Source organism: Solea senegalensis, linkage group LG4 (assembly GCF_019176455.1).
Source record: "Solea senegalensis isolate Sse05_10M linkage group LG4, IFAPA_SoseM_1, whole genome shotgun sequence".
NCBI lineage: Eukaryota > Metazoa > Chordata > Actinopteri > Pleuronectiformes > Soleidae > Solea > Solea senegalensis.
In genome coordinates, this window is record NC_058024.1 from 13,298,571 (window position 1) to 13,310,161 (window position 11,591).

The 11,591-nt window shown below is 38.9% G+C and overlaps 1 protein-coding gene across 1 annotated transcript; it reads right to left on the bottom strand.

Annotated features, from left to right (window-relative positions):
• Window positions 1-7,800: 7,800 nt before the first annotated feature.
• Window positions 7,801-10,387, bottom strand: LOC122768513 (transcription factor 15-like). Its single transcript, XM_044024567.1, has 2 exons — window positions 9,775-10,387; window positions 7,801-8,882 (listed from the first exon to the last, which is right to left on the bottom strand). Exons 1-2 carry the CDS (start codon window positions 10,261-10,263, stop codon window positions 8,823-8,825), a joined length of 549 nt encoding a protein of 182 aa, XP_043880502.1. The 5' UTR covers window positions 10,264-10,387; the 3' UTR covers window positions 7,801-8,822.
• Window positions 10,388-11,591: the final 1,204 nt, after the last annotated feature.

Genomic DNA, 11,591 nt, shown 5'->3' on the forward strand with positions numbered 1-11,591 from the left:
ATCACTACCACCCTCACCACCTTTAAAACAACATCAATGAAGAATGATCATATGAATAATTGAATAAAATAAAAAGACAATAGTCAGTCTGATGACAGATGTAAGGGTCTTTTTGATAACCTTTTGATAACTGCTGCCACATGGATGAGGATCCTCATTTATTAAATGTATTACAATTTTATATAATCTCACATTATTAATAAAATAAAATAAAAATATACTACATAAAAAGTGTTGTATTGTAAAATGTGAATTGTAAAATTACATCATTCATTACTATGTGCTCTTTGAAACTGTTACTTCAGCAGCCAATGTTTTACAAAAAACTCTTTTGAATCAGGGAATGAGGGTCATCACTATACTGTATGTCCAAAGGGGGGCGCCACAACATTGCAAACATGCATCACTTACAGCTCTCAGAAGCTCAGTATATTGACTCCTAATTTAGCACAATATATGGAATAATAATAAAAATGTGTAAAAGAACAAATAAAAATAAGAGATCAGGCATTGAAATAAATAAAAGTCTGAATAAATATCACAAACACAGTTAACACTTTCACTGTTATCATGTGTGTTATTGTTGTTGTTATTTTAGCTTATGAAGCTCATGTACTTTAAGCTACTTAATATCTATCTAGGTCAGTGTGGGCCTCTACTCTGCATGAAGACCAGGACCCATAATGGCCTCAAAAGCCAGTGTCAGTTGTTTTTCATGTCATTTGATTAATTGCACATTTGTATTTGCGTCATTTTGTTATGTCAGAGGAGGTGTACTGTTTGGCCTGTGGATGTCTGAACAAAAGGCAGTTGTCATGTACTGTATGTGAGCCAGACAAACACAATATGTAAATTGTTCTTACCTGAACAGGGGCCCATTCACAAAATTCTTGCCTGCTTTCTGACATTAAAGCTTTGGAAGGCAACATATTTTGTGTTTTATTTTGTGTGGTCACTAACTCAATAATAACCTGTCTATAATGTGATCAAGTGATCTGAGAGACAACTATACACCTTAACCTATTTAATATTTGTATTTTTTAATACAAATATACAAACAAAAATAACAACAATGAAAACAGTAATTTTGAATGGCTTTAAATGTTGCAAAGTAACAACTATGTTCAAAGGAATCCCATGGGACCTTGACTTTTCCTAAATACGTGCAATTCTTTTTCTCTCCACTGACACAAAGTGCTGCTCTTCTCTCTATAATATTGATAGGTTTCTGCCTTACCTTTAAAGTGCCATGAGAACAACAACAGCTTGTTGTTGATGTTTTGGTAAGTAGGGCACACCCTTTGATTAGGGAAGAATAAAATTATATAAATTAATTATCTGTTAATTATACACTATTCTTATATTTTTAATAAAAATGTGTACATTTTACCTCAATGGTTGTGAATAGAGAATATGGGTAGTTTGTGTGTTGATGAACAACATTTGAAAAACAAACAGCACTTTTAACATGAGCACAGTTAACTTGATGGCAACTTGGAAGTGATACTAAAGTCATAGTGGGGGCCCTCAACATTTTCACCTCACAGTTTAATCCTGTCATGAGTATGACTTTAATACAGCCTGAGCCATAGTTTTATCTCTCAAAGCCTTTATTAGATGAGTGACATGTTTAAAATGGCAGGAGGCTCATTATGAGAGACTAAGTTCAGATGTCACTGTGGTGTAGGAATCTGAGCATTCTTCTCAGCAGGCAGTTCAAGGAGGTTACTGGGGCCAGCGAGTTTCTGTCAGCCAGACAATTCATTGTGCTTTTTGGGGCCTTGATTGAGGATATCCTCCAAACAATTGCTTTAGGTGTTGACACTGGTTCAAAGTTTTCAGACGTATATTCTTCCTCCCATCCATCTCCCAGTTATAGCACGCTCCAAGCAGCAAACAATCGCAATTATTGTTCATGTCTTGTCAAAATGTGAATCAACAGGCTTCCTTTTACTAAGGGGAGTTTTTCCCTTTCTGTGTCACAACTTAATATACAGTGTGTGACAGAGTGCGTGTGTGTTGTTGTGGATCAAGGGGACAGCTATCTTCGAAAATATCTGCCAAACAAAGGCTACCTGTAATTACAGCAAACTTTATGGGCTAAAGGGAAGTGTGCAGTGCTGTTTGATTACATTCAGGAAATAAGTGGATTGGAAATGCCCTCCTGGAAAATCATCTGTTTGTTTGTAAAAGGGGTTTCACTCGATGGCTCACACTGAGCATGTGCAACAAAATTTGACTTCCATTCATTTTGATGGCCTAAACAAAGTGTTATTATCGCAAACCGTAATCATAGTTAATGCCTTTTTTAACTGGTTAAATCTCCATGAGGACTACTGGTCTTGACAAGCTCAGTGTAATCCAAAGTGACTGGAAACACACACGTTTCCAGTCACTGCTGGGTTGTTGTTTTTTTTGCATAACCGTTATAATCCAAGATGTTGATTAAACCAGAAATGCCTATTGCCAAAAAACTGCCCATGCTGCAAAGACACCAGAGAGAATCTGACAATAAACAGACTTTCAGAGATGGAAAGATTGCTTATAACATGTGTATGAAGGGTACATCTGGCTATGCTCATGTGATAGAGAGGATAGAGAGAGAGACACAATTCCAAAATGTTTTATTTGAAAATTATTAATTATGTGTCTAATGAAAATAAACCTGAACTCATCTCAATGCTATCATTTAAAGGGGCAAAGGTAATTATCATATCAAATATTGACTATTTAGTATTAAGTATCAGACATAACATTTGTCTCAGTTGAACTCTATGTACAGTAGAGGTATTTACTGTACAGCCCAGTTCATGGCAGAGTGCCTGCAGAGGATTGTGTTGCTCCCTCTTTTAACACTCCACCCATCAGTGCAAACAATCGTAAAAAACGGAAGCAGCTTATCCAAGGCCGCTGTCCCATGAAAGGACCTGAAGTGTGTGTCCAATGGTGATTATCCCCTCTGACAGGCCACTTTGCCAGGGAACCAGGGTTGAATAAGAGGCAATGAGGTGGGAGAGGGTGTCCGTCCTGTCAAGCAGTTGAGTTACGGGACTACAAAGGTCTGTTTAAGACGACAGATTGGTTGAAGGGAGAACTGTATTGCAAACTTAGTCCTTCCTCTTTGCCTCATGGTATTCTCTATTAATGCTTACCAGATGGAGCTGAAGGTCAGGAAAGTGCAGCCAGTGATTTTGACAGTTTTTTTATGTTCGGATGGAACTTAATACGGTCACGTACAAGGATATCACTAACTTATACAACAAACCACTCCAGATTGTCTATCATACCTCTTGTCTATAAACGATTCCCAATAACATTTGACTAATGGACTTGTCTCTCCCTGACTTACATCTGCATATATTATCTTAATGGGCTTTCTTGAACAAAAGCACTACTGCAGGCCTTTCTCTATACATATCTAGTATCAACACGTTATTCTATAGCCCATTTATGTGCGTATAATGTGTTGTTTTTCTAAATAATACAGTATAGCTCCTGAGAATGTCAATCAGTTTGTGGAACTTGATCATCTTTTGGCTGGGCACCTGTTTGCTAGTTTGTCAGTTAACAACATTTACTAAACTGTCATGTGGTCTAATGTAATGAGCTGTTCTCAGGGGCCCCCTTTGCAGATCAAGGCCCCAGTTGTGTGTCGCCTTTGCCTACCACATTGCAATGCCCCTGACTGTGAGCCTTGTTCTGTCTTATGACAGTAAGAAACTTACCAGGTCAAGTTCATTTTCAAAGATCCTGAGTCCTTGAAGAAATTTTTTTTGTTTTTGTTAAAAATGACTGGAATTGTAATTTTGAGGAGCAAAGTGATAGGTTTTTCAGTGTTAAAGAAATGCCAGAAGAGAAACTTAAAACAAGCATCAGCTGGGCGACAAAAGTCATCTGAGCTCAATAGATATCAAAGCTGGTACTGACCCAGGGCCCAGAGGGACGGCCTGTTTAGGCTATAGCACTCACGCCTTTTCCTTCCTTTTTCTCTATGACATCTTCCTGCCTGGTGTGTTGGGGTGGTGGTGGGGGTGGGTGTCAGCCTCTGGGAGCCATTGAGCAGGGCTGTGCCGAGCTCTTGGAGTTGCAGGATAAGCTCACACAGCAGCTTCTAATTAGGCTTTAGCACTGACAGGTGGAGCAAAACTGGAAGGCTGGAATGCTTTATGCAAGTGTGCAGTTATTTGTACCGCCCCAGAGGACTACAAGTGCAATAACTTTCTTTTAAAAGGGTGCACCTCCAAACATCACTTCAGGAGTGATTTAAAGGATTCATTTTAGTCATAAGTGGGCTGTCAAATGTTTGAAAATTGTCATAAATCTCATGGCTGGCTGTGAGCGAGGTGTCGCACCACACACTTACAATGAGAAGTTCTGGTTATTTATTGAAATGTGTATCAAAAGACTTTCATGAAATTTCAGTGCAGGAAAAGTACTGTAGATTAGTACAGCTTTTACTTAATTAAACAGTCTATGCTCATCCACTGTTTGCAGCCACATCATTAAAACAGGGCATTGCTTTTAATAACTTTTTCACTGAATTGTGCCATAAACAATAACTGACAGTTCAACAAGTTTTAAATGACAGTTTAAGGTTAACAGGTTAAGAATGAAATCCTTTTATATGATTCAGATCATATGGACCTGTAAAATAAAATATCATGGCATTTAAATATCATAAAAGACAACATTATGCAACTTTACAATGAAAGGTTTTTGTTCCCTCTAGAGACTGAATCCCTGACGTTTCCAGTCCAGACTCTCTGCGAGGAACTTAATAAGTGTACATTTTTCTGAATGGCAAGTTATTCCTTTGACCTTTCTCCAGTCTTTCTTGAACCCTCCCTTTTTTGCTATAAGAACCTGAGGTTTTTATAGCAGTGTTTAGATCCCGTGTCACCTGCGACATTCCCATGCTGCACATCATAGAGCCATATAGTGTCATTTTGGCAGAGAGACAGGCCAATTTGAGAGCATCTTACTGGATTACCAAAGATCCTAAAGGAGAGCAGACATAAAACACACTCAAAGTGAGCATAGAAGACCAAGACAAAGTTTGCATCCATATTTGCATCTTTGTGGGCAGTAGTTGAGGGTGCAATTTAAGGGAAAAGTTATTTACAGTTTTTTATCTTCTTACTGATGTAAAACTCCATGTCTGTATGTAAAGCCTTACTGTATGACATTAATAAAACATATATTCTGACTCTAACATTAACTTTCAATTAAATATCTGGTTTATTTTACGTGCTTTAATTGTGGTGTGTGTAGAATGGGTAGCATTGTAAATATCGGATATGTGCGGTCTATCAGACTTTTTGTTTTTGCTTGATCCCTGCGGATTTAAAGTGCACAATGAACTCTTGAGGTTTGGAACCGGCAGTGGTGCCGTTCATTTTCCAGGAGCTTTTCCAGCCAACATGGTGCTGTGAGCAAACTGTGAGTCACGTGACCAGCTGTATAGGTGACGCATTTTACGACATGACTGATGAAAGAAAAACAGCTGCACATAGTTGGACTATGGCTGAAAACAACAAGAAGTTCCAACAAAGGTTTCAGAAATGGATTCTTCTGCTAGAAACACCATCATTGTTTTTGGTGGTCTTGGTCTTCCAGCAGGTTGCACAGTGAGGGACACAAACACGAGAAAGAGGCAGCTTCCTGTAACTAAAATGTCTGAACTAAAGTTCTGAAATTGAATGTATGTGTACACAAGAATGTTTTGCATCTGTTAGATAAAGATAATATAATGTTACTAATTCATTTCCTATGTCGTTTTTGATTGGAAAAACAAAAGGTGTGACATTTGAATAAACCATCATATCACACATGCTCATATGCTTGGTGTGGAGGATATTATGGGTTTTTTGAGGTTAAGATGGGACAAACACAATAAAGTTCTAAAATGTTTAAGATTAGACCAAACACTAGTGGAAGGTTAAAGGGGCTACTGACAACTTGCGTGTAACTAGCAGTTACTGTTTGGTGACTGTAGAAATGTTGCAGCAGTAACGCGACACAGGTATTTTTCGATTGAATGCTATTGCCTGAAATGTTTTGGATACAGAATAACACTGTTCCTATGTGTCATAAATCAATTTACAGTTTAAAAAAATACCACACTGAAAGCAAGACTTAAAAGGGGATCAATATAAACATCTTTTGAGGAAACGCTGCCATGTTTTAAGCAAATTGCAGATACATAAACCTTGTTTTAGTGAGGTAATTCATCAGAGTGGACATCTTGGACACATAGATGTGGTGCAGAACTTTCTAATTGAACTCCTGGCATCCTCAGTTTCTGTTGCTTTTGGCACATCCCATTTGAAACTACACTTCTGTCTCTGTGAGTAAACTGATTCCCACACAGGCCACGTTGCTGCTCCCCTGCTGTAATCTGTAACATTAATTCGTCGGCAGCTGTGTTTGTCTGGACTTTGGGTGCTAGGTGATATTAGCTGTGACTGATCAACACCACATGTGGATCCCAAACTGGGAAATTTACTACCAGAGCAGAATGAGGCCAAAGATCAGCCTAAAGATTTCTGCATTTTCCTGGATACTGATCCAAACACAATGTTATTATTGCAAACATAAAATTTTGCTTCTCAGGTTTCAGCTGAGTGCAGGTGAATTATGGAGAGATTATAAAGTGCAAACGAGGTATTTTCCAAATTTAAGAATGCACATATGTATAAACTTATGGTTACATTGTGTATACGTTTTCTTCCAGCTCTTTAACACATCTTTACCCTCTATTTCCTCCTCTCAGTGGGTAATCTTGCTGGCATGAGTCCAGTATTATGCCACACTCCCTGACAATTAATCACCAGCCACCCACAATAGATCCAACAAGACTAATTTGTGTCCTTCCTGTTTTGTGTGTACAGTAAAATCTGATTCATGTCTTCCTAACTGGCACTCAGTGCCTTATTACCACCCTGACAGGGCTTTGTGTGGTCACACACACTTCTGGAATATGCTGAATTCAGACCGCTGAGAAAAAGATTGATTACTTCCTCTGCAGAGATTCCTTGGCATAACTTGAATGGAGGTAAACCTTCAATGGGTTTCCCCATGCAGGTTACTGTTTAGGCACACAATGTCAATAATTGCTGTTTTTGTTATTTTGTCCTGAATTTACATATAACTTTATCTGTAGTTAATTCAGAGAGGGAAGGAAATCCAGAGGGCTTTTGCATTTATATTAGTGGAAAAGTTCAGGTCTGTAATATGTTAGTTGATATCCTCTTTGCGTCCTGATGGCATCAATGAATAAAAATACATTTTTAAAAAGGCTAATTCCTTGCAGTACTGTAATTCTTTTGGCCTATCATTTCATTCAAACCACTCGGAATGATTGCCTGGTATACTTGTCTGCCAATAACAAACCTTTGTTCACGTGTGACTGGAGTCTTCACAACAAGCCGGAGAGGCGTACACCGCTGAAAACAATAAGCTGGCGAGTCGCAGGAAAAGTGCAGTTAAAAAAAAATCACAGATCCACTGCAGACAATGATTTACAGTATGGGGGGTGGGGGGGGCTTACAGACCCAAACTTTAAATGGTCAGTTCACATATAAAATGTTTGAAAACCACTGTTCTAGAACACAATCCATTCACATTTAAGAAGCTGAAAAAACAGAAAGCTTGTTTTAAATATAAAACCAAACGAATAATCAATGATCAAAGTAGTTGACGATTAATATAGGAATCAATTAATAATCGAAGAATTGTTGCAGCCCGAAGTGCGTTGACTGGAGGCAATATACAAACAAACAAAAAGCAGTGTGTGTAAAAATAAATTTAATTTCAAAGTAGATAACAACAATATAAAAAAAGTCAAACAAAACCCACAAATCCCTCCTGTCGCACACAATTATACACCAGTTTGTGAATGGAGAGTCTGTCACAAAAAACTTCACTGGGAGTTTTATCTCATTAACATTTTACCCAATACAGTAAATAGGGTATCAGGTTCCACACATCATAGAGCTTTTACTATTTAAACATCAGTCATTTCATACTGTAATTACTTGTAATTTTACATATGTACTGAGAGAAAAGATATCATGTACAGTATGTAAACAAAGGATAACACAACCTTTATAATATACAGTAGATTTAGTGAAGTCAGCATCTGTTATTGGTTTATATATTAAAAGATCTAAATGTCACACTCTTTTGTTTATTTTTATTTTTTAAAAAATTTGTATTATGGACATACTATACAATAATCCGCTTTTAGTTTAATCCCCAGCAGGTAATAACATCTGTTCTGTGACCCGTATGCAAAACCCTGTAGGACATAATCATCTGTAAATGTAAATATAAACATTTTTGGTAAAAGAGTCTGGGCAAGAGATAAAAAGAACATTCATGACCACATGCTTTATACTTATTGCTTGGGATTGTTTCAATATTTTAATGAATGAATTGATTAGTAATTGACAACTAAATGAATTGCAATTACTCTGATATTCAGCTAGTCAAGGAAATGGTTGGTAGGGGTGTTTTGTGGCATCCAAAGATTTGCATATCATGTGATGAAGAGATGAACTAATAATGAAAATAATCGATAGTTGCAGCCTTATTAGCCTGTGACTGTAGTACAGTGGAAAGAGCTGCTTCATTTGCTGGTAAACAACAAGTGGTTTGCTGCAAATCCTTTCATCTCCTCCTGTAAATGGTAAAAAGGGACCAATGAGGCAAACTCCCAAAAAGTCAGAGTAGTCCTTTAAGACTGCAGCCTCTCTAGGCTTTATTCAAGATCTGCTTGCAAGAAGAGAAGATCCACTTCAGCTGCAGGTCAAACACTTCCATCACCTCATTCGCCTTCCACTGTTCCCGTGCATCTTCACACAGCCTCGTCTGTCTGTCACCTGTGAGCACAGAGGGGAAATTACTCCCATGACAATTCAAAGACCAAACACAGTTTCGGAGTTCAAATGATTCCAATCGCACAAGCATGGGTGCAGTGCAATTATATAATTATCTGGTATGAATGTGATTTTCCTTTAAAGGATATCTTCATGCACGGACTGATAAAGCACCTATAAATAAACTGAATCCCAACAGAGAGATTAGAACGTTCAGATGGACGACGTCCATTTTACCAGGATGCTCAGCCTAACCCCAGTGTCATATGATCCCCTGTTACACTGGAAAACACTCACTCCAGTCAAATATCTGATGAAGTGTTGCAAAACTCCAGCCAGGCAAATTTTATTTATACTCAAACACAGTCTCTATAACAGTTTTCTTCCCAAAGTCTGAGACCATGGGCCTCCACTCAGGCAAAGCTTAAAAAAGGCACCACAACTAAGTTCATTCAGATCCAAATTCTTGATTCCTGTGCCAAACTAGGGCCTGGAGTTGTAAATTAGTGATCGCTATAAACTCTTTGTGCAGTGTATCAGCTTCATGCTCTGTATTGGAACTCTATTACTTGATCCCATAAACATGTAAAAGAGCAAGAATAACTTAATATTGCTGTTTGACATAACTTCTAACTCTACAAAGAACATACAAAGGTCTGTTCTATAGTAGGCTATATGTATTTACTAGTGTCTGTTTTGGGGGGGTGGAAAGGTGGAATAAAAAAGTCGAAAGTTCAGCCGAATGAAAGTGTAGTTTGATGACGTATAATTAAATGTAAAATAGACCATACCTCAAGTGTAGATTGCTAATGAGAATTGAAACATTTTTAAATAATGCATTTTTCAAATGGACTTTCGGGTCAGGTATGATGGCCACATTTTCAGTATGTTTTACCGCTTTCCGTTGGTTGCTGAGGCAGAATGTGCAGATGGTACGGGGTTGCTTGACCTCTCTTCCGCTGCCCTTCAGCTCCTTGTAGACGGTAGTGAGACACGGCTGACCGTCCTCCCTGCCCTCCCCCACGACCAGCACGTTGGCCAGGTGTGAGATATAGCTGGACGCCAGCCGCAGCGTCTCGATTTTGGACAGTTTCCTGTCCACCGGTTCCGTGGGGATAAGAGTCCGCAGCTCCGTGAAGGCTGTGTTCACATTCTGGGTCCGGTGTCTCTCCCTGGCGTTGGCTGCGTTCCGCTGCCGCACCACCACACCGCCGGTCTGCCGCCGGTAACTGTCATCCGCTGTGCCGCAGCAGCCGTAGCCCTGGTCGGTGCTGCCGTCGCTCTCGCTGCGGCTCCCCTCCTCGTCGTCCGACATCAAGGTCAGGTCAGCGGGATAAGAGAACGGATGAGTGGACACCGGCCTCAGCATAGTGAAAGCCATCATTGATAACGTGGAGGGGGGAAAATCCCTTCTTTTCAAACACAACACAGCCGCGTGTAGCGCAGAGCTGTGCGTAAATGCCTGCTGTGCCGCCGAGGTTCAGCCAACACAAGTTTGTTTTGACACCTCCCCGTACTACGACCCACTCTGTCAGGCAGCGTGACAGGGAGGTTCTCTTATAGCAGCTGCAGTGAAGGGAGAGGAGAAAAGGTTCCCATCATTTTCCCAAATGTTTGGGACCTAAAAGTTACAGAAATCACTTTGGTAACTTTACTTTGGCAAGATGGCATGCGAGTGGGTCATTAGTTTACATCACTGGAGTGTTTCAGGGCTGAAGCAATTTCTCACTGAAACGGTTATCGCGGGATTGTCAGCTATTGAATTAAACATTTTTTTTTAATGATTTTCTTAAATGTGAATTCTTTTTGTATTTTTGCTCGATATAAAAAAATAAACCATGAATCATAAACCATGAAACTGAATCATTTTTGGTTTATGGACAAAAAAAGACCTTGACAAAAACACTGATTATTTTCAATAATTTCTGAAATTGTATGGCCCAAACTACAAAATACAATAAATAAATAATTGTGAGCCCTGATAGATTTGTTTAAAGTGGACAAATATTCAGGACCTACCAGTCAATTCAGATTCATATCAGCAGAGGTGGAAAGAGTACTGAAATATCCCACTCAAGTAAAAGTTCCAGCACATCAAAAAGTATTTTGATAACATTTGACTTAAGTACAAGTCAAAGTACTGGCCTAAATATTTACTCAAGTTAAAGTAAAACAAAAGTAGCTTGTTTAAAATTGACTCAAGTACAAGTACAAGTCAAGTACAAGTAAAAGTTACTTGTACGTTTTTAACAAGGTTGGAGTTCTTTCTTGTGTTGTGCAAAAAGACAGAACTCTCACATTAATTGTATAAAAATAATAATCAGTAAATCAGTAAAAAAATGGGTCAAAGATCAAACTTCAAAATCTAATGCTTCAATTTCGGACTTACTCACTCAGGGACGCCAATTAACGCTAATTCACCTGTCCTCATCATTCCCTGCCAAAGTTTCCAGTGTTTCCGACACTGTCCGCCATTGTTGTATGAGCTTAATTAATTCAAGGAACGTCCCCCTTTCGTCCGTCTGTCTGCAACATTTGCTTGACAGGTTTCAAACTTGGCAGGTGACTTATGAAGGACGCCAGTGTGTGCTGTGTGAGACATGCAACAGATATGAGCTGCTTCTGCATGTCTGAAGGCAGTCAATAGAAAAAGGATATGCGATGTGCACGTGAAGCTGAGTCAGTCGAAGCCTGAGTTGAAGCCTGCACTCA